Here is a 24,281-nt window from a genome sequence, read left to right as displayed (position 1 = left end):
CAAAAAATTGCTACCATTAGGCCTATTTGTCACGACGAAGTTTAGGTTCCATAGGATCCCACATGAAACTCGAGTGATGGTAGGGTATCGTGAGCCTGAGAACTAACTACAAACCCAAGTAAAGAAATCTCCACAAAAAAAAGGACGTAGCCTACGCCAAAAAAAAAAGCAGATTTTTTTTTATGGAAAGTCCCTGTTAAAGCAGTATATATATACTTTAGTACATAATGATGTATACTCGTACTCATTCAATGGGGAATTCTAATTGTACTCGTGCTGTTGTATATTCGTACTACGATTCAGCTGCTATATAGTCTCTGGCAAAGATGAAAAATTCCCTCCCAAGAAGTTTTCTTCGTTCTTTGCGTCTTAGGCCTATATAAAATTTTACCACAGTTGACATACTACTTAATTGTCTGCTCTGTCGCATGCAAATTAATACTCTCTTCAAAGGGCTCGAGGCAATTCTTTACATATCACATGCTAAACATGTATGCTGAACATGCTAGTAGGTTGTATTCTTTTCAGAATTTGCTCAATTTTGTTGATCTTATACTTGTCGATAGCTACCTTTGCTTACCGCTTGGTTCATAATCTACTCCCAGCAAATTTCTTCCCAAATTTCTTCACCTACAATTACGAAATCCACAATTATAACAATAGGTCAGCTGATAACCTTCACACTTCGTGTTAGAACTAATGCTGCCAAACATTGTTTGAGAATTCGTGCAAATTCTCTCTGGAACACTGCATTGCCAAAGGATATTAAACATTATAGCACTGTTTCATCTTTCAGAAGAAAAATAGCTATTTGAGAAATTAATGACTATTACCAATATTTCCATCTTTTGCATTGTTTTTGTTAGTTTATTGTTGTGTTATGTTTTGCTTTTGTTCATATATATTTGTCCATATGTATAAGTTTAAGGCTGTGTTATACAGGGAGTTCCTATACTAGATAAGCCTACAAATTAAAGTCACTTTTGAGGTCGCCTCCTATTGCAATGATACTTATTAACATATCATGTTCCATATCAGTGGCGGAGCGTCCATGCAGTCAGGGGGACGGATGACCCCCCCCCCCCTTGACGGACTCAGATGGACAGCTGGCGCCCTTTTCAGCTTTTTACCACTTTTAACTTATTCACGATTACTGACTTTTTAACTGCGCTCTAATCTACCTATTGACATTTGTCACATTTCGTTGGCGATGGCACCTATTTATTCTGGCCTCGGAGGTATAATTTCCGGCGATCTAGGGAGTATCTTTACTCAAAAATGTTTTGTACGCTCCGCGCGAACCTGTGGTGGCGCTCCGCTTAGATAGTGTCCAGAGCCGTATATACGGCTCTGATAGTGTCGAAAGCGCCCCTGTTAGACCATTCTCGACCCCCTGATTAATACCCCCAGCCTCCGCCACTGTTCCATATATGTACGTTGTGATAAAACAAAAAAATGAAATGAAAGACGCAGCTCTACGTGTTCTATACAATATCGAACAACGATTTGCTCCCAACAAAACTTTCCCAGTAAAAGACGTTCGATTGTGTCTTTTTCGCTTCTCCGTCTGCTAAACGTTACGTACGGTGTTGACTTCTTCATCCAGCAGTCCATTACTCCATTTGCATGGTAATAATTACCTGCTAACTACAGTAGTTTCAAGTCATGCTTCGAAGCACTTGTACTAGCAGTATGAATTGAGAACTGTTTATACTGTCACCAAGTGATATGAAGCTTGATACAAGAGGACAGTATAGAGCTGCATTAGCATTGCAAAATTGTCCAAACTAGCCTATAACTTTGAAAGTTCGTACACGTGTCACTATAAAGAGTCTTCGTTTGCACAACATAAAACGAATTCTTTAAACATACAATAATATAATTACTGTCTCACACGAAAGTGGTTACGGGCGATCCTCTAGCGTCCCTGGTACGGGAACGGAGTTGTTGGTGAGCATTATCAAAGATTTTCTACCTTCGGTGAATTATCTTTGGTGTTATGACGAAATAAGCTATAATTAGCAACATGTCGTGTGTACATCTACACACAGCCTGGGTGGTGCACGGTTGTCAACAACGTAAAGTGTAACACCGTTGCAGTTTATCGTCCAGTTTCATGGTAATGATGAATTACAAAGTTGTTCTTGACTATGTAAGCGCCATCGCAAAATGTCCTAGTCTGCTGACACAACTTGACCATTAATGGAATTGCTTATGAAACAAGTCGTTGTTAATTTTACTTTTATTCGCATAACTGGTTTCTACGATATGAAGCCTACTTAACTATTGATACTGCCATTGATACTGCTTATATAACTTAGTTATAGCCACGTAGTCTCACCTAGGCGTAACATTAGGCTAATGGATTGACTTCATAGATGTTACTTTGCAGGCTCAATGATGCTATTTTACTTATGTCTGCAGGTCGGACCCTAGCATACTCACTGGTACATTAATGTAAGCTTAAGCTATGAAGCTGAAATTTTTTTCAATGATTAGGAATAGGAGCCCAGTCATATCAAAAGGCTCAACTTTTGGTCTAATTGTAACATTGAGCACTCCTTGCTAAAACTGGGATGGGATTAGAACAGACGGAATTGCACAGATCTAAAAGTTACAGTAGCTGTTAATTGATAAGCTAAATTGATAAGCATTGATGCGGATAACCATAGCTGAAATTTGTATGAAAATTCGACAAGAGGAAACATGAATACATATTTATGTAACCATTTTTCTGTCTGCAGATTCAGCCAACTATGCAGGATATAAACACATCTCTAAGATCCTCAGATCTTGGGTATTAAACAATTTTCTTTGGCAAAAATTTTGTAATCCACATGATTTTTAGAGGTTTCTACCACATTTAATACTTTAACATTATTCTTATTTTCTTCAGGAGGTTGCAGTATTCAAACTTTAAAAATGGAAGATTTTTGTAGAGGAATTCTTTCTACTATTCTTCTTCTACTTGTCTGCCAAGAATTAACTCTTTCCTTTGCTGACGATGTAGAAGTTGTTGACTTGACTAAGCCAGTAGAAGATACTGTGCCCGAGTGGGATGATAATGGCTACATTATGTTCTGTCCTTGCATGGGTATGTTACCAAGTTTTGTTAGTACCATTTTAATCACGTTTAAAGGGTGTGAAGACTCGCGCAAAAAGAAACATCTAATGCCGGTAATCTGATCTAGTTTCGAATGAGGTGTAACAGAAGTGTTAGACACCACCATCGATCCCAGAAAATGCACACAGCTTGCTACCGTCGGTAATTAGACACTAGTGTACAATCAGTACAAACAGCTGTGATCAATACCCACAGCACAGTGTACAAACGATACAGTGATGGACATCTCAGGTCCAGCTAATGATAACAAGGTATCACATTTCATATTTCAAGAGAAAAACCTTACTTGCAAGCAACGGAAAGTTAACTTTTTGAAGATGGCGGCACGTTGTTTGGGGCGAGTCTTCAATGCCTTTAAGCTCTCTGTGGCATTGTTTAACTTGTACATGAGATATTGACAGAGCATGGCTTTTTAGTGCAATATTAGAAGTTTGTTGATAGAGATTAACTTTTCCTTACTTTTGTTGTCAGTTGTGCTTGGCTAATTATCGTAACACAACAGATTGTAGTCAAAGACAGTCCTTTACATTATATGGAATGTTATCTACATAATCTCTATTGGTCTCCCTCAGCTATTAATGAACTAGTTCAATGGCATCCAATGAACTTCCTATAGTACTTGATATAATATTTCTAATACCAGCAATACTTGGTGTTCCCTCATTGCATGTAAATGCAATAAAGTACCGTAGATTATTATTTTATTATTTTTATTTAGGTTTAGTCTTGTTCGAGGCCAAGGCCCTCTCACACGACTTCACAACTTAACCCTGGTCATTGGTAACTTGTCACACCTACACACCAAAGTGTGCACCATTCAATCAGTCTCTCCTTGGCACCACAGTGCACCACAACCATGTGTCCCCCGGGGGACTTCCCATAGGGTGCAGCCACAAACCGGCGCACGCAACAATATTTACAAGTTACCTTGCAAGTCCCCATTTATACACCTGGGTGAAGAGAGGCAATGGAGATAAAGTGCCTTGCCTAAGGACACAATGCAAAAATCTAGCCAGGGCTCGAACCTGTAATCCTTAGATCACAAGTCCACTGCCTTAACCACTTGACCAGATACTAACTTGTTTATTCAAGAGCACCTTCCTCTTACCCTTTGATACAGGGAGGTTTGGAAACCAAGCTGAACACTACGTTGGAGCTCTAGCATTTGCAAAAGCGATCGACAGGACTCTAGTGTTGCCACCATTTAGAACCTATGTGAGTACACATTTCCATCAATTCTCTCTCTGGTTGAGCAATTGTAGTATTCTGCATCTAAAGAGAAACAATTTCTCTTGATAGTGGAGTTATTATTCAAGAGCTTACAATAAAAATTAACAGCAGCCAGTTTTTCAAACATGCCATGAGTCATAAAAATGATGCTCAATGTTCCCATATAGTTATGCTAATTACTTGTGGGAAGAGAGCAAAGTGTCAAATTTAAATTTTAAAAAACAAATATAACATTTAAGCACAGCTTAACCAATTTGGCACTGTACCTTACAGAAAAGAGATGGGATATTTCATTGAATATTATTTTTCTTGAACAACAGTATTCTTGCAAAACACACCAAAACATTACAGACTTAATTTAAAGGAAGTGTTGTGCATGGTAGGCAGTAGGAGCTTGTGATTTTTTTTTCCCTAATAGGATTTGGAGTGTTTTCTTGTTCGTTTGGTCAACAACCTGAGAATGAAGGCAAACTAGATTGCGACTTATCAATGCTTTTGATACTAAAATGCTCTGGGAAATTTTCAGACAATTTAATTTATTGAGCGAGAAATTTCCATAATGAAATTGAATTGGTTCAAAATTTCCCACGTTTATTTATTTTGCTATGAAACTTCACTATCCAAGAATGGGAATTATCTTGTTGCATGATTTGCTTAAAATACTGTATATCAACGACAACTTAAAGAGCTTAAAAAGCTTCTGTTGAGCATTTCCTAAAACAAAACATCTCTTTAAGAAATAGTCTAGCCTGGACAACTTTCTCTCCAATCTGATCTTTCTTTCCTTTTTCATGCAGATTAATGTCCCATTATCCGATTGGTTTCAAATCGAACCATTCACCCATTTCCACAAGGTGATCACCATGGAAGATTTCATGAAACATTTTGGAGAAACAAAATGGCCGGTCGGAGAGAGGAGAGGGTACTGCTGGCTGCCCCAAAATTCCCCAAACGAATGTCAAATGAAGAATGGTTAGTGTTGCATTAAAGAAACCAATATTAATATAAAATATTGCTTAACTTTTATTATGGGGTGGGTATGGGGGATTGGGTAAGATGCATCACTATTAAAATAATATATTTCTTATTTTATTATGGGGTGGGTGTGGGTGATAGGGTCAGGCACAAGTTCCTAAAACCCTTACCAGGAATTTTAGCTGCAGTTTCATTTGAGCTAGTACTGAGAACGACTCCTAAATGTTTGGCATGGTGGACTTAGCTACTACCATATTTCCAAGTGGGATACTTTCAGCCTTCAGGGAGTTTCTGAGATTCACATCTCTTTATTTCCATGGGAGGTGGGTGAAATAAAGTAAGTCAAGAAAACTTGCTTTGGTAATTAACCTCAAACACATAAATGAACTTGTTATTACTGTAAGGTAATCACTTTTTCTACACTTATTTGAAAATATCTCTCATTTTGGTGGAAGCTGCTGTTTCCATTCTGTCTCCAAAGCATTACTCAAAATATGTTTAGGAATGATCGAATAAAGACATATTAATTGAGTAATTAGGGAGAAAAAATTATTAATTAAATACAAGTTTGAAACATTCTCTTAGAAACTTTTTCATATCAGTGTGAATTTACGTACAAAAATTGGTTTTCATAATATCAAAATCTGTGACCTATTCTTTCAATATATTTTAAATGAAATTGGAAAAGAGGAAAAACTGCTACAGCAGGCTTTGAAGCAATGAACTAATGGTTACAAGCCCTGTACTTCCTTTGTTCATTTATTTAAATGGAAATAGACAAGTGAAGCTAATATAAATGAAACTTATCGTTGGATTGTCAGATGGGTAGTCTGTTAGTGTTGTCCACACGATTACCATTAACTTCTATATTTACACAACTTCTATATTTGGCGTAGTAAACATTGCTTTGGGCCGTTTCGACCTAACTTCATACGTTCGGGAGCTTTGATCCCAGTAGTATGCCTTTCAAAAAGACCACATTGGTGATTCCAATCTAATGTTCTCTACTTTTTAAGATGTTTCTGTACTGCCCATTCCGACTTACTAGAGGAAATCTTTCTTATGGTCAATTTAGGAAATCCATTTGGTCCATTTTGGGACGGTTTCCACATTGACTTTGATGAATATATCAAGTTTGGGATTACGAACCAGGCAGACATCACAAATGCGGACAGGATGGTTTGGCTGAAGTCAGAGTGGGATCAGAAGTAAGTTACTGAATGTATTCCCAACAGGATTATTATGGGTAATTTCCAGGGTACTTGGGTAATGGGCTATCATTGTGGAAGTGGTTGAACTCTAGGAACTGTGCGTGTAGTTATTTGAAGACCGGGGGATCAATAAGGTAATAGCTTAATAAGTGATCACTGATGTAAATTGTGATCACTAGAGTATAAAGGTCACTAGGTCACTGTGTGATCATTTGTGTCCTCATTGATTAATTGGTACTAGGTTATCACTAGTGTAAACTGACCACCAGAGTAAGACGGTCACTAGGGTGTACTGAATGATCACTTTGGCACTAGGTTTTCACTAGTGTAAACTGACCACCAGAGTTTAATGGTCACTAGGGCACTGTGTGATTGTCTGTGTACTGAGTGATCACTTTGGTACTCGAAATATCACTAATGTAAACTGACCACCAGAGTAAAATGGTCACTAGGGCACTGTGTGATTGTATGTGTACTGAATGGTCACTTTGGTACTAGGTTTTCACTTATGTAAACTGACCACCACAGTGTAATGGTCACTAGGGCACTGTGGAATTGTCTGTGTACTGGGTGATCACTTTGGTACTAGGTGATCACTAATGTAAACTGACCACCAGAGTATAATGGTCATTAGGGCACTGTGTGATTGTCTGTGTACTGAGTGAACACTTTGGCACTAGAGTTATCACTAATGTAAACTGTGACCAGCAGAGTATAATGGTGATGACACATGTAAATTTGGTAGTCTCTGAGTATGATGATCACCACGGTGACTGGTTTATTGTTGTCATAATGGATGATCACTAGGGGCATTGTGTGGTCATGTACATACTGGGTGATCATTAGTATGTACTCCTATAAACAGTGTTTGATGATCGCTAGGACACTGTAGAATTATTTGTGATGAATGCTAGTACTAGGGTACTATACTACTAGTGATCACTAGGGTAAAAAAGTTATGGTATGGAGTAAGATATGATCGCTAGTATGGGAATGATCCCAAGGTCGTGGTTATCACTTGGATTATAAATGTTTGATCACTTTTGGTCCGCTTTAGGTATTACTACAGTTATCTGTGTGATCAAAGGGTTGTGGCTGTGCACTGAGGTTACTTTACATGTTATCACAATAATGCAGTCACCTTGGGTTACGAGAGATCACATCAGGTATCAATAACAGGAATTAAGACTACTTCTAGATGGAGCAAGATATTATACCTCAAAACTGTGAGTTATTATTTCTTTTTTAATCACCTTTTTACAGGTACCCTGCATCCCAGCATCCAGTTATCGCATTCCGTGGTGCTCCAGCTACTTTTCCTATGGCTGCAGGTAACAGACAGATTCAGAAATACTTTAAGTGGAACCTGCAGCTGTTTGCCAAGGCGGAAGATGAGATGGCTCGGTTATTCCACGGCGACAAAAAATTTGTTGGGATCCATCTGAGGACAGGACAAGACTGGGTAAAAGAAATCTTCTGTTAAGACATGCACTTGCAATTCTGAAAACCACTTTCCCGTTTTTTCTTCTTTCTTTTGCCACCAAGAACTTACTCAGAATAAGAGCATGACACGCTTTTATTCTCTACGAAACAAGGTTTAAAATGCAAGCAACACATGATTCCATTCAGTTGAAATATTTGGCGGCTTAGATGCTCTCTGTATTGGTATTAATATCATGTTAATTGCGAATTGGTCGATTCTCAAAATAATTTTTGGACTCATTTCTAGAAGTGATACTTTACAAGCTAGCCATTGCTATGAAGTTAGATTGTCATTGGATTGTCAATTATGCATAATATGACATAAAACAATTTGCTAAAAATCATCTCCAAAATGTGTTTTAAACTAATGAACCAGTGACTAGCAGTGAGCGTTGTGGCCAGTACTGGCCACTGTATTCACTATTCTTCAAACATGGTTGTGAGATGGAGGGAAGGGTGTGGGGAGAGTGTTGGAGGAGAGATTTCATCACATGTATGGGTGTATGATAAAAATAGTAAAATGATAAACGTAAGAGATGGGCATTGCATTTCTCTGTCCTTGTATGCTCTTCACCGGTTTTAAAAAAGAAATGAAAAAGAAATATCGAATATCCTTTTTAATTGTTTTGTTAATAACAAAGTAGAAGTGTCCTATCTAGCTTTCTGGGCTGCTGTCAATTTTTTTTCTTTTCAAACCATGCAGCTGATTTTTCGATGAATGGTCATTAGATTTTTTTACCTTTTGAAAACATTTTGTAAATATTTTTGATGTGACTGTCTTCCAGATTTCAACTTGCAAACATGCTGTCGATTCTCCCTCATTCATGGCATCCTCCCAGTGCCTCTCGAGAGGAGAGAAGGTTTTCCAAGAGATGTGCTACCCCACTGCCGAAGACGTGGTGAAGCAGACGACCGAGGCGGTTCAGAAATATGCCGTCGGTCATTTATACATAGCCACGGATAAATTATCCTACTTCCAAGAACTATCTGAAGCTCTGGAGCCCTTGCAGGTCAGTGATTTCGAAAGGTTGGGGTTTTCAAATTCCAAATTTGACCCAGACTGATTTTAATAGGGCCTTGCACCTTTATGGAAGTGCTGTAGAGGGATCAAAAAGTTTGCAAACTGAGTGGTGTGGCTAAAAGTAAAATGATTTCTTTGGGAGGCATTTTTAGACTTGAAATTACGTCAATACTCAAAAGTTGTGCCAATATGTACTTTGAAGTTTGAAAACAAGAAGATTTTTTCCCCTACTGATGATGGCAGTTGGGGGGGGTGGGGTGGCCCCCAGGCCCCCTTTACACATGCCACTGTTCAAGGTGAGTTCTGAAAGATCCTTCGATCCACTGTATCTCTGCTCAAGAAAAAGTAAGATGACATTCTGTATGCCAGTGCCAGCCACTTTCTGCTATGAAATTAAGCACAAGTTTGCGGCTTTTTGCAGATGATGACACAATTTTAACTGTGGACGAAGAAAGTCATTGCAACTTTGTAAAACATCAATAATATAGACACAAAATACTAACAACAAAAAGACCTAAAAATACAATTACTAAGCAGGGAAGATAAGCCACAGGTTAGAGGTGAATATTAGGATACACAGTGAACCTATTTTGTGACTTATGATACTTATCCTTGCTCTTGAATCCAGCACCCACCGCGGTATTATATGTTATCTCTCTTTCCTAGGTCAAAGTTCATCATTTGGACCCCCATCTACCTCAAATGGATCTAATGATACTCGGTCAAGCCGACTTCTTCATCGGTAATTGTGTGTCTTCCTTCACGTCTTTCGTGAAACGAGAAAGAGACATTAACGGAAAACCGTCGACTTTCTGGGGATTCCCCGTCTGACAGTGAGTTAAGGTTAGGTAGCACTGTATCATAATAATAACATTTTTCAGGTGGTGAGTGGTGGAGGGACGCTCGGGGACTGAAATTAATCGTTAAGGTGTGATTCTGTCAGTAGTTGATCTGGTGTAATGTGGTAGCAGAATTGATATCAATCGGCTTAAATTGTTTTGCTGGAAGATGCGTCTGTGAACAGGTAAAAGTTGATATTACAATAGCATATCTTGTTGAATGAAGGTGAGTTTTGTAGATGAAATAACAAATTGAGTTTAATAAAGAAAAAAAAAGTATATAATTGTAAATTAACAAAAGAATCTTACAGTAACCAAACAATATAACATATGTGTAGCAATTTCCATAGAAGTGATATCATGATTATCATCATTGCATACAAGTTGCTAATGTCTTGTTTTGTTTGTCTATGTGGTTTTGTTACTTTATATTTGTGATATTTATGTACATTCCAAGGGGGGGGGGGAGGGGGGAAGGAAAATTAAAGAAACAATTAATTAAATCAACTTTAGTTGATATGAGGCTGCCAAACAGACATTCCAAGTGCATGAAGGTTCAAAGATAAACTAACATTTTAAGATAAGAAACAAGCCTTAGGAACACAATTGCTATCAATAATTGTAACAAGTTTAAAGCTACATTGGCAAAGGAATGGGCTAACATAGCAATCACCATCAACTACAGGCTGGATAGCTCAGTGTGGTAAAGCACTGGGCTCGTAACCACTAGGCCACTGCTTCGAATCCTGTTTTAGTCAGAAATTTTTTTCTGCTTATTTCCAAGTTACGTAGCTTGTTACATTTCCTTCAGTAACAGAGGATTGGATATCTCATTTAGGCAAGCAGTATTTCAAGTCAGGACTTCATCAAACAAACAGTCATAAAGTAGTACTGGCATCTGTTGTTATGTTGCCATACTTCCAACCAGTTCTTGCCAATACATGTAAGAATGACTTTGGTATGGTTTATATTGATAACATTACCTGGCTGTCAATATAAAATGCAAAAATTCTCATTGACGTCCTTAATATGGCTCTTCGCAGACACAAGCCGAATAATGCTGGGATGCCGTAACGGCACAGAACTTATCAAAATAAATACAATCCAAACTGAAGCATGCAATCATCTGCATTAATTTTGTCATATATCTGCATAGCATCAAATGGAGCCAGTCAGTTGGATCCTACTGGAACCTAGCTCAACAGCAAACATGCTAAGATCCTGCTAGGATCAAAACATTCAATCCTGTAATGAACCTGCATGGGTGTTATCCAGCAATTGTGTTTCTTTGATTATTTCAAATTTAGTAGAGCTAAATTAGGATATGTTATGATCATTACTTCATGTTAATTGAAGGTGGGGGGATACAGGGTTAAGGTAGGGGTGCACACCTCCCTTCTCAACAAACCAAAAAAATTTAAAAGTAGCGATTAGCACAACCTTCCGTGAAGACCTAACTTATATAGCCTTAATATGCCTCATATATGTACCATTTCACATCACCCAAATTTTTTTCTTCTGGTTTCTGGGGGAAAGGTCTCCCATACATAGGGGTATATTGTAATGACCTCAAGGCCACAACTCCTTACAAAATTCTGGATCTGTCCACATATTATATTCTAACAGGGTTCAAAAGTCTTCCTTGCCTCATAATTTCTATGCAATTGAATATAACATTCAATATAAGGTATATATGTTTCTTAAATTCATTTATATAATTATCATGGACCATAACTTACTTACTATGCACTTAGCAGCACAAGTACTGCATTATAAAAAATGCATATTCCACTATCGTGCGATATTATGTCCTCGACAACAAAAAAAGGAACTGATCACCCAGAATCTGATGCCATCAGTCAGAGACGGATGCTACCAGTCATCAACTTGTTGTCTGCAGTACCAAACTTTATACTTTCATTCCTAACAATTGCACCAGCATAGAAATGCATTTTGATTTGAATCCTTTTTTTCAAGTTGTTAAATTTTCTTAACCTCATTCTGCATGGACAATATATTTGGCTGCTTGAGGGAATCTTATTAAGACCTTTGTTTTTATGGATTTCAGTTCTCTTTCCATCTTCCATTCAGCATTCTCCCTATTATGTTGGTATCATGTCCAAGGTATTATTAGATATTTGCTTTAAACATTCTTCCTGCCTCCCTTTGCAAAATTGTGGCTGTTTTTTTTATTTTATTCACTCCAAACATTTTGTCTTTCAGTAGGTGTTTCAACATATGACATATTTATACCATTGAAAATCTTATTTTTGTATTCAAGACAAAACTAATAGATTTATCAAAAACCTGTGTTTTTCGTATTTTTGCTGTAATTATTGTGTTATTATGTAAACGTATTTTTTCTAAGATGGCACAACCCTTTCCATTGCCTTTCCTTCACATAATAAATCTTACAAAAACAAGAATAAAGACAAATACAAATGAACTACACACCCAATTTTAATTTTTTTTAAACTTTTCTGAGATTAACATTAAATAAACAGACATATTGTGAAGGAACTTATTCTCAATGATGTTGTATAGCGCCAAAAGCGCTAGATTGATGACTCATATACATTTTACACACAAACAGTTATAGCCGCCGGCTACACGCGCGCATTTTGACAATACGGTTTCTTGCAGAACGTTTGTTTACACCAAAGCCGTATATATACGGCTCTGGTCTACACTTTAATGATGGAGCCAACTTGCACGTAAACACTTTCCTTCACATAATAAATCTTATTACAAAAACAAGAATAAAGACAAATACAAATGAACTGCACATACAATTTTAAATTGCACGTAAACACGCTGGTATTTATTTCTACTTGGTTGTTCGTTTTGTGAAACTGCTTCGCCGTATGTCTAAGATGGCAATCAAAATAATATTTTTCGTAGTACAGAAAAGGAACCGCAAGAATAGGATAAAACATGAACGCAGACAAATTTGTCTGTAAATTTGAATTGAATGACACAGAAGTATTGTTTCTAACAAGATAGAGGGATGCTAGAAAGAATGGAGGCATCATTCTGATATATCACAATATATTTGCAGTTGCGATATACCTCATCTCTGTGGTCCAATCATGAAATATAAAATCCTAGTATATGGCAAAACAGCAAGGTATCACTTTCAGTAAGAAATCAAATGTGGGAGAAACCCACAAGGGCTTATGGATTACAACTTACACGTCGGGTAGCTTCCAATTCAACAATTTAACTCAAATTTGGAATCTCTTCAATTTAGAAAGTCATTACAGATGGGAAAACCGTAGATTACTCTTGGATGAAAAACCCACCTTACTATGACTACCTTTCTACTTTTCTTTTAAACGAACCAAAAGGTTTAAATACTGTTCCTTTTTATGGGCTTTTAACATTTCAACATAGGACTGTTTAAACATTTTTTTAATTCTTATATATCTCTTTTCAGATTCTAATGTCCTCTTTTTAATAAATGAAACATATGATAAAACTTTCAGTTGGTATAGCATTTGTAAAAGTTCTGGTCTTCTTATATCAATGAACTCGGTTTTATTCCTTATATTATATTTAGTTACACTAAAAACTGGAAGATGATCACTGACATCAGTAAGTAACAATCCACTTTCTAATTCAGCACCACGTACATTGGTAAATATATTATCAATCAATGTTGCAGTATTGCTTGTTATACGGGTGGGTTTATCAATGAGTGGGTATAAACCTAGGCTGGAGAGTTTATCTAGAAACAGTGTAGTGTTATCGCATTCTTCAAGAAGATTGATGTTAAAGTCACCGCATAAGTACACATCACATTTTTTATCTTTTAGTTTGCATAATTTTTCAATGCAATCGGTTAAATCTGCAATATTGGTTTTAGAATTACTGTATATACAACTAACAATAATACTCTTCCCATTTTGTAATGTAATCTTAACTGAAATACATTCGAGAGCTTTCGTCGAGAACTTCTTTTTAATTGTAAAGCACATTTCTTCCAGCTTTTTGTAACGAAAAGCTTTGCGAACATAAAGAGCAACTCCACCTCCTTTGGTGCTGTCATCTCTATCTTGATGGAACATGTCATATCCATCAATTTGATAAAGTTTTAAATTTGATGATGTCTTTAGCCACGTCTCACTTATTGCTATAACATCGAAACAAATTTTCAAGACGCTTAAACAAAACTGTAGGTGTAAAAATTTAGAAATAATACTTCCACAATTGAAATGGATAATGGAAAATCGGTTTTTAGTTTCACTTTGCATTCTAAATTGGTCTTCTGTGCGATAATTACAATTGAAATTCACATTTTCTACATGTTCTGTTGTCTGCAAAGTCTTTTTCTTGATTAAATTGGACAAGGTGAAGTCAGACATCTTGACTTCTCTGCATTCAACGTTTACTGTGTGTTGGTAATTCGGCAAGGCGATTCAAAAATATCCTTTTCACAGTTTACTCTGATTGGACAAGAACAGGAGAGAGAGGTAATAACGTAATATTACTGGAATATTGAAATACACAAAAGTCCCTTGCCTGGCTGAGGCATGGGTGGGGGGGGGGTCTCCCGATGCTGAGTAATGTACCCTATCCAACTGTAAAGTGCATCACAAGCTCTTGTTTTTGTGTAATTTGAAGAGCCTGCCATCCTGCGATGTAAGTTAGCTAATAATTAGTATATCTATACTTTACAGCAGACAAATCGCCTGGGCATATACCAAAGTTTGCTATTAAAAGTAAAAGTAAAGTAAAATTTATTGATATTCATCATAAAATGACAATATAATAAAATGGACTACAGCATCTCATAGGTTAAAAAAAAGTTATCTATGTATCATACAATTCAAAGTCTTGTATGATACATAGATAACTTTTTTTAACCTATTTTTGAGATGCTATTTTATTATATTGTCATTTTATGATGAATATCAATAAATTTTACTTTTACTTTTAATAGCAAACTTTGGTATATGCCCAGGCGATTTGTCTGCTGTAAAGTATATTCTGTTTTTGCTAAGGGTGGGCTGGATATACCCCTCCCCCATCCGCTCCCGCCGGACACACCTGTAGCTAAGGGTGAGTTCGAGCTACCCCCACTCCACCCGGACACACAATAGGAGAAAAAGTCTCCTTCCCATTGCCTTTAACGGATTGTATATGGTGCTTGTCACATGTTGCTTATTTATACATTGAGAAAGCTAAATGAATGTGTTAGCAAATCATCAAGGGAAGAAGTTATTGCACTAGGTGATTCAATATACAATGCATGTTAGGAATACAATTTGTTTGCCATAATTTGGTATATAAGGGGCAACGTTTTGTTTAATCCCTCAATTACATGATCTCAATGAAAGTTGAGCAGATTTTGATAGAATAAGACATCACTTCTTAATTTGCAAACAAACAAACACCAATTAACACTACAACTATACTATCTATCAAACGCAGCAACATATATCAGAGAGTTGTAAGAGCTCCCTGCATATCACTACACAATACAGGAACTGATAAACACACATATTTACTGTATATCACGTATCCTACAATACTGTTAAGAACTCACTGAGTGGCAAACACATTCCCAGCAGACCACTATTGCATGCTTCAGCGAATTTCAATAGGCCTACTCTGTATTATAAGTAAATAGGCATGATCATGCAATTTTTTGTTTTTAAATTAGGAAACAAACCTGAGCAAAGTAAAAGTGTTCTGATTTAGATGGCTGGATACTTCAGTCAGGCACCAATCCCAGGGATCACTGTGTGTGGGATGACCTCCTTTTACAGTCCTCTCCTACCTACACAAAAAATAATTACAAAGGTATATTTATATTTATATATTGACCCTATGCACCTTCCATGTATACATACATACATAATTTATAGCACAAATATGCCTCAAAATGCACAATTTCACATACAGTATCAGAGAAGAAATGAAAGGTGTCTACTCCCTACCCCCCTCTTTATGCCCTTCCCCTATATGCCCCATGTCATTATCCAGCCTGTGTACTGGATACGCTACTGCTAAACAGCAAAATTCGGCACCAAAAGGAAACTCATCATGCTAATGCTTGTTACAGACGGCAATCATGTTAACGTCTTCGGCGCTATAATTTCTGATAAACACTGGTAACCCACCCGAGCCTGTTCAATGAGCCAAAATTGAAGCTCCACAACAAAGTAGGGATATCATGTCCGAAATATCTCATAATCAGGATCCAAAATACTTTTTTTTGAATTTCGGGTGTTATTTTGGGAAAATTGCCCCTGTCAATCTTGTTTCAGGCGCTACGTTAGAATGTTCGAGAGCTCTTTTATATTATTCGATGAAGAAAATGGCCTTATGCAGGCTATTATAGGCCTATACACATGCAATACACAATTACACATAGTTACATTCCTAGGTACCGATTGCTAGTGCATCCAGGTGAAACGTGTATTAAGCATTACCCTGGTAACATGAGATTCTCAGCTGTTCGAGGGAACATGTACGTGTGTAGGCCTACTATAGGGCCTATATGAATACTATGAGGGTGCATATATGAACTATATCAATACCGTGATAAAGATAAAGACGGTTTATTTGAAAAGATCGCACTGCGTTTATGGTAGGCGAGAAATGAAGCTAAAAAGGAGCCGTACATTCACGATGATACATAAATGTAGGCATGAAAATATTCTTATCCCTGGCATTTGGTGGGGGGGATATGGTGTATTACATCCCCTCCACCCATTTTCATGGGGGGATATATCCCCCCTTCCCCCGCCCCAGGATCGCCGCCCATGCATACATTTACATAGCTCCCAACTCTTGAGAAGGCAAATGCTGGTCCATGCCACGAATCGCCGTCCTGGGGAAGGGTATAAGGGGAGGGGGTGTCCCCCTCCCCTTTTGATTTTTTTTGGAATCCTGGTGATGCCTACATGTAAAATGGTGGCACTTAGAAAGGCTTTTGTCACCCAAAATTTTCTGAGAAATATGCATTTTTTTGTGTGTAACATCAATAAATTGAATAGTAGGTGATAATTCATTCCTTCCCGTGGCATGAAAATGTTCGCTGCTCGCCCCAATGAAAAGAAATATAGGCTAATTTCAGGTTCAAATGATGCTGTAAAGGAGGTTTTATACTCTATTATGATAAATGCTAAAGAAATGATGGTTGCTAAGTCAAAAATTGATGCAAATTTTTTTATGTATACTTGACAATTACAATGCGTTTTTTTTGGACGCTTGTGCGGGTCAGTGGGTTTGGGTGTTAGAATGCGGGTCTAATTCCCGCGAATTGCGGGTCAGTTGGGAGCTGTACATTTAATTTTAAACCAGAAAACGAAAAGGTTTAGACTAGTCTACCACTGATATTCCTCTCGATTTTTTAAGATTTAGCGGATGTTTGGAAACACTTTTTGGCTCACCTTTGGGGGGGCCATGGCCCCCCTTGGCCCCCCCTTGGATCCGCCAGTGCTCTCACATAGCTGTGGTCTTGAAATCACAGAGGAATAAAGTAAAATTTGCAGGAAAGTTACAACAGAAATCTAGAGATGTAGAGTGTGTTATCTGTTCACTGTGCAAACGGAAAGAGAGCCAGTCAAACTGCTTTTGGAGATAAAACCTGAAAATGCTTGTTATCTTTCCGCAAGTGACCCGATAACGCAAACAGTAAACAAATCGTGGAGCCTGACCTCCTGCTTAGTTGCCTAGCAACAAGTTAAAATAGATCCCATTTCTCCACATTCTCCCCTGCACCCGTAGTTTGTCCTCAAACTACAGACGGTGAAAAATAATACAAATGACCCAGATCTAGAATAATCTGCATGAGAGTTTTGATGTAAGTTTTGCACAAATTTTGTCAATTTCTTCCCTGAATCAATGGTAAACTGCAAATGGCTAAGTAAGAATACTTCACTGATAAGTTTGAAATGGAACTTCCTACAAGTGAAATCCATCAACTAAATATATATTATTTACAACTTAACAGAGGTTTTCCTTAAATTTTCTTGACTAACTAATGAAATGATATCTACAAGTGACATTTCAAGCCTCACATACACCAGCCAATTACTACAAGTGCCATAAACCATACAACCAAAGTTGCAAAACACAATACACGATGACACCAAGTCTCCTTGTCTCAACAAGGACTCAACATGCGGTATGACAATATGGGTTTCAAGTACTAACGTACCTGATCAAATCAATGTGATGATAAGCTATGTCACCAGGCCTCACCCACTTGACCAGTTCTTGCGGTCTGATTGGTTCGACTGACGGGAGCTCGGCAATGTCTTCGTCGTACAGGAAAGCTGGTGCATAAAACAAAGGAATTTAATTAATAAAAAGCTATTAATATTGATAACAAGACTAACATCACTGATGCACCAAATTAATCACATCACCGAAAGCAAATGTCTAAAGGAGAGCATCTTGTCTCTGTGAAGGATATGTGCGGAAGAAATACCTTGTATCTTTAGTGGAAAGTGCGTTTCTTATTCCCTTCCCTGATATGCCCCATGTAATTTTCCAGCCTGTGTACTGGATACGCTACTGCTAAACAGCAAAATTCGGCACCAAAAGGAAACTCATCATGCTAATGCTTGTTACAGACGGCAATCATGTTAACGTCTTCGGCGCTATAATTTCTGATAAACACTGGTAACCCACCCGAGCCTGTTCAATGAGCCAAAATTGAAGCTCCACAACATATCGAAGAAGAAAACTGTTCGGAATGATTGCAAGGAACATACAAACTGATTGAATTTTGTAGCAAAGAAAATTTAAAAAAAAATCCAGTCCATTCTTGGACGTTGAAATTCTGGGAACTGCCTAAACCGTATTGTGCGTTGTATTACGGTGACTTACAACCATCAGACTTTACAACCCCTATGTACAGTGTGTTGGCTATGTATTGTACTACCCCGGTGCTGCTAATGAGAGTACATCATACATGTACAGTATGCTGCGTAGAACTACTACTAGTAAGGTTGGTTGAATACTGAAAGTGTGGCTCAGCGATGTAAACTGCATTATGCAGCCATGTTAGGTAGGCATATGTGTCTTTTTATACTCATTACTACTAATTCTAGGCTAGTACTTAGGTCTGGAGTTTTGCAAATCAATTGTCTGAAACTGTAAAGAATGTTTCATGAAACATGGAAGGTGTAAATTCACAACAAATATAACAATAACTGTACATTGTATCACTGCTTGTTATTGTGGACATCATGGGCCCACAGTAATACATCTGAACTCTCATCATTTTTATTTTCAGGCTGTACAGATACATAGCCTACCATCCCTCGAATCCAAGCATGGAGAAGTAATGGTGTAACCCGCGAAAATGCCCTTCCGAAACACCTTTCCCCCCACCAGAGAAAAGAGTCTCTTCGTAAGGTCCTTTAAGAGACATTTTTGAGGACAAAGGTAAACTTTTCAGGCCCATGGTGCTATCCACCGCATGATAGCTGGTGGCTTGGACTGTAAATGATAGTCACAAATTTTACACAATTTGAATATTCAGTTTTCAGCAAGAAGATATTGTGAATGTTTAGGTTAGCATAGTGCTTCCCAGCCTGTGCCAGCTCTCCTTGCGGACTATTTCTGTTGCACTTACGAATTTCTAAATCGGTCTTAAACTACCTCAAATCCAAGCATGGAGAAGTTATGGTGTGACCTGTGAACAGTGACGTAGCTACGGAGGGGGCCGATAGCCCCCCATGAAAGCTTGTCGCCCCCAGTTGCCCCCCACTGGGAATTTGGGTGTCATAATAAAAAATTACATGTGCGAAAAATGTATCATTGGTCTGAATGGTCTCGAATCTCCATGATGACCACTCATGAACGACCCTTCGACCGCCGACCGGCAGTAGACTATAGTTGCTGAAAAACCTGACGTGATATAGCGCATAGGCCGAGAAGTCTACAGTAGTCGCACTGTACTGAACACACATGTTAACGACCGTCCAATAATTATTGCTCTACAAGACTACAACACACATAATGTTTACTACTGAATCTGTGTGTTCGACTGCTCGGGCAAACTTTGCCTTTGTCACTCTTTTATAAAATATCCATAATGATCCCTAACATACAAATAAATACTAATATATATAAACAGCCAATCAGTATCTTGTAACCAGTGTGCATTAACTGATCAAACAAGCTAGTGAGCAATACTATACCCTTATAGAAAGGTGGTTTCCAGGTACTTGAATGCCAAAGAAGATGTTAAAGGTAAAAAATGCTGACATCATACACATATTTCTCACATGTGTACTGTGTACTCCCGTCATTGGCTCGATACCCTGTTACATTTTCCATCAGGTTTTCACTTCTGGGATGTACCCTGATACTCTTAAAACCGCTAAAAAACCAAATTTTCAAGAAAAGAGACAACACTATCGCTGAGAACTACCGGCCAACAGTGGGGGAGCCTCCAAACAGTAAGGGGTGGATGCCCCCCCCTCCTGACGGACTCAAATGGACTGCTTATTCTCGATTATTGACTTTTTTATTGCACTCTCATCTACCTATTGACATTTGTCACATTTTGTTGGTGTAGTTTACTGACAAAATGCTCTAATGTACGGCGGCATTTAATTTATCGGAACTTAATTCTGTTGTACGAAACTTTTTCCAAGAACTATACGGGGTTTTCGATCTATTTTTTCGATAACATGAGCACTCACAAAGATACCACAGGGATTGTGATGAAGCGCATGTACTTTCAACACCCATATAAACTTCCGACTTGTCACAAATGGTGATGACACATATTTATTCTTCGTTTATCTGCAAATTAGCAAGGCCCGGAAAGGGTCATTTCTGGCGATCTAGGGAATATCTTTACTCAAAAAAATTCTGTACGCGCCAACCTTTGGTGGCGCTCCGCTTAGATAGTGCCGAAAGCGCCCCTACAGGCCATTCTCGGGGAAATTTATGAACAAGTTCAGCCTGAAAATAACAGCTTTACATATCCGTACCAACGGGCATGTATAGATGAGAAAGAAAATTGTAATACAGCTAATATTATACTGAAAAGCTGATATAATTTCTTACCTTTCACTGACTATAACGGCGTCTTCACAAGATTGTAATTCGCTGTCCACAATAACTGTTTCATCAGCGACAATCTATCAAAAATTTGAAGAAAAGCAACTTTGTCTTCCAGAAAAGAACCTGAATTGTTAAATTAATGTCTGTTATAAACCAATCACATATATTGTAATAACATTTAGAGAGTTAACTGATGTGGTTGTGTTGTGTTGTCACATTACGCCTTCCTTATGCTGGTTAATATAGTTATATGCAGTGGGACCAACAAATGACATGAAACAAAAAGTCCTGTGAACAATTTTATTTTTCTGGGTAGAGAATGGAATTATGGGAAATACCTCAATTAACTAGTGCGCAATGGGAGTTTGTATACAATAGCCAAGTATACACAAAATATTATAAACCTCACTGGGTCAATACCCTTTTCATGACCTATTTTCGTAGGTCATAATATGAATAAAACCCATAACTCAACCAAAACTTATAAAAGATAGATCCTACTCACTCTCACACACTGGCGGATCCAGGGCCTTTGTTTGGGAGGGGCCAAAGTGGCATTAGAGTGATATGGGGGAGGGGTCTAAGTGGAGGGGGTGGCCCCCTCCCCTTTGGAAAATTTTCTATTGCTGAATGCCCTCAGATGCAATTTGGTGCGACAAAAGTGTACAATGGTGATGTTAATTTACTTCTAAAAAAAATGTTTCCCAGGTGTAATTTTCTAAAATATTTATAAAACAAATTTGGGATCATCTTTCTCAAGAAATTTTATTTCTCGTAGTTTATAAATTTCTTACAACCAGCCTGTAACTGCAAAATTGTGTTAAACTGGAAATCCACATGCTCATACATTCATGGGCGGCGATCCGTTCTTCCGAGTGGGGGGTATATGACCTTGTTGACTATCTAAGCGTAGCGCCACCATGAGTTGGCGCGAAGCGTACAAGAAAATTTGGGGATTTACAAACCCTCTAGATGGCCCGAAACGGCACTTCCCAAGGTTTCCAAGCGGCATATACCCAACTTTAAAGTAGGGATATCATGTCCGAAATATCTCATAATCAGGATCCAAAATACTTTTTTTTGAATTTCAGGTGTTATTTTGGGAAAATTGCCCCTGTCAATCTTGTTTCAGGCGCTACGTTAGAATGTTCGAGAGCTCTTTTATATTATTCGATGAAGAAAATGGCCTTATGCAGGCTATTATAGGCCTATACACATGCAATACACAATTACACATAGTTACATTCCTAGGTACCGATTGCTAGTGCATCCAGGTGAAACGTGTATTAAGCATTACCCTGGTAACATGAGATTCTCAGCTGTTCGAGGGAACATGTACGTGTGTAGGCCTACTATAGGGCCTATATGAATACTATGAGGGTGCATATATGAACTATATCAATACCGTGATAAAGATAAAGACGGTTTATTTGAAAAGATCGCACTGCGTTTATGGTAGGCGAGAAATGAAGCTAAAAAGGAGCCGTACATTCACGATGATACATAAATGTAGGCATGAAAATATTCTTATCCCTGGCATTTGGTGGGGGGGATATGGTGTATTACATCCCCTCCACCCATTTTCATGGGGGGATATATCCCCCCTTCCCCCTCCCCAGGATCGCCGCCCATGCATACATTTACATAGCTCCCAACTCTTGAGAAGGCAAATGCTGGTCCATGCCACGAATCGCCGTCCTGGGGAAGGGTATAAGGGGAGGGGGTGTCCCCCTCCCCTTTTGATTTTTTTTGGAATCCTGGTGATGCCTACATGTAAAATGGTGGCACTTAGAAAGGCTTTTGTCACCCAAAATTTTCTGAGAAATATGCATTTTTTTGTGTGTAACATCAATAAATTGAATAGTAGGTGATAATTCATTCCTTCCCGTGGCATGAAAATGTTCGCTGCTCGCCCCAATGAAAAGAAATATAGGCTAATTTCAGGTTCAAATGATGCTGTAAAGGAGGTTTTATACTCTATTATGATAAATGCTAAAGAAATGATGGTTGCTAAGTCAAAAATTGATGCAAATTTTTTTATGTATACTTGACATGTATACTTGATATGTATACTTGATGTATGTATACTTGTATGTATGTATGTATGTATGTATGTATGTATGTATGTATGTATGTATGTATGTATGTATGTATGTATGTATACTTGTATGTATACTTGTATGTATACTTGATATGTATACTTGCGTTTTTTTCGGACGCTTGTGCGGGTCAGTGGGTTTGGGTGTTAGAATGCGGGTCTAATTCCCGCGAATTGCGGGTCAGTTGGGAGCTGTACATTTAATTTTAAACCAGAAAACGAAAAGGTTTAGACTAGTCTACCACTGATATTCCTCTCGATTTTTTAAGATTTAGCGGATGTTTGGAAACACTTTTTGGCTCACCTTTGGGGGGGGCCATGGCCCCCCTTGGCCCCCCCTTGGATCCGCCAGTGCTCTCACATAGCTGTGGTCTTGAAATCACAGAGGAATAAAGTAAAATTTGCAGGAAAGTTACAACAGAAATCTAGAGATGTAGAGTGTGTTATCTGTTCACTGTGCAAACGGAAAGAGAGCCAGTCAAACTGCTTTTGGAGATAAAACCTGAAAATGCTTGTTATCTTTCCGCAAGTGACCCGATAACGCAAACAGTAAACAAATCGTGGAGCCTGACCTCCTGCTTAGTTGCCTAGCAACAAGTTAAAATAGATCCCATTTCTCCACATTCTCCCCTGCACCCGTAGTTTGTCCTCAAACTACAGACGGTGAAAAATAATACAAATGACCCAGATCTAGAATAATCTGCATGAGAGTTTTGATGTAAGTTTTGCACAAATTTTGTCAATTTCTTCCCTGAATCAATGGTAAACTGCAAATGGCTAAGTAAGAATACTTCACTGATAAGTTTGAAATGGAACTTCCTACAAGTGAAATCCATCAACTAAATATATATTATTTACAACTTAACAGAGGTTTTCCTTAAATTTTCTTGACTAACTAATGAAATGATATCTACAAGTGACATTTCAAGCCTCACATACACCAGCCAATTACTACAAGTGCCATAAACCATACAACCAAAGTTGCAAAACACAATACACGATGACACCAAGTCTCCTTGTCTCAACAAGGACTCAACATGCGGTATGACAATATGGGTTTCAAGTACTAACGTACCTGATCAAATCAATGTGATGATAAGCTATGTCACCAGGCCTCACCCACTTGACCAGTTCTTGCGGTCTGATTGGTTCGACTGACGGGAGCTCGGCAATGTCTTCGTCGTACAGGAAAGCTGGTGCATAAAACAAAGGAATTTAATTAATAAAAAGCTATTAATATTGATAACAAGACTAACATCACTGA

General features: G+C 38.0%; 1 protein-coding gene and 1 long non-coding RNA gene across 7 annotated transcripts in view; one reads left to right on the top strand and one right to left on the bottom strand.

The window, feature by feature from the left end:
• Positions 1-1,777: 1,777 nt before the first annotated feature.
• LOC139974423 (GDP-fucose protein O-fucosyltransferase 1-like) overlaps positions 1,778-24,281 on the top strand; it is a 45,199-nt gene continuing 22,695 nt past the window's right edge. Inside the window, exons 1-9 of one of the 5 annotated variants that reach the window (XM_071981579.1) lie at positions 2,062-2,119; positions 2,425-2,457; positions 2,897-3,094; positions 4,245-4,339; positions 5,152-5,326; positions 6,405-6,537; positions 7,804-8,002; positions 8,808-9,032; positions 9,710-12,192. In XM_071981579.1, the coding sequence (XP_071837680.1) occupies positions 2,923-3,094; positions 4,245-4,339; positions 5,152-5,326; positions 6,405-6,537; positions 7,804-8,002; positions 8,808-9,032; positions 9,710-9,874 (1,164 nt within the window). In that variant the 5' untranslated portion in view covers positions 2,062-2,119; positions 2,425-2,457; positions 2,897-2,922 and the 3' untranslated portion in view covers positions 9,875-12,192. Of the gene's footprint in view, positions 1,951-2,005; positions 2,153-2,424; positions 2,458-2,896; positions 3,095-4,244; positions 4,340-5,151; positions 5,327-6,404; positions 6,538-7,803; positions 8,003-8,807; positions 9,033-9,709; positions 12,193-24,281 lie in introns of those variants that run through there. The other 4 variants (XM_071981577.1, XM_071981576.1, XM_071981575.1 and 1 more) reach the window with 4 other exon arrangements.
• The window catches only part of LOC139974427 (uncharacterized), a 37,416-nt gene continuing 24,711 nt past the window's right edge, over positions 11,577-24,281 (bottom strand). Inside the window, exons 9-14 of one of the 2 annotated variants that reach the window (XR_011795480.1) lie at positions 24,093-24,210; positions 23,322-23,389; positions 20,923-20,996; positions 18,053-18,170; positions 15,557-15,664; positions 11,577-14,327 (exon numbers count right to left, since the gene is read on the bottom strand). This is a non-coding gene — a long non-coding RNA (uncharacterized lncRNA). The remainder of the gene's footprint in view (positions 14,328-15,556; positions 15,665-18,052; positions 18,171-20,922; positions 20,997-23,321; positions 23,390-24,092; positions 24,211-24,281) is intronic. The other variant, XR_011795479.1, reaches the window with a different exon arrangement.

Source organism: Apostichopus japonicus, chromosome 9 (assembly GCF_037975245.1).
Source record: "Apostichopus japonicus isolate 1M-3 chromosome 9, ASM3797524v1, whole genome shotgun sequence".
Taxonomy (NCBI): Eukaryota; Metazoa; Echinodermata; class Holothuroidea; order Aspidochirotida; family Stichopodidae; genus Apostichopus; species Apostichopus japonicus.
The sequence above is the reverse complement of the archived record's forward strand: the minus strand, read 5'-3'. Positions and strand labels throughout refer to the sequence as shown.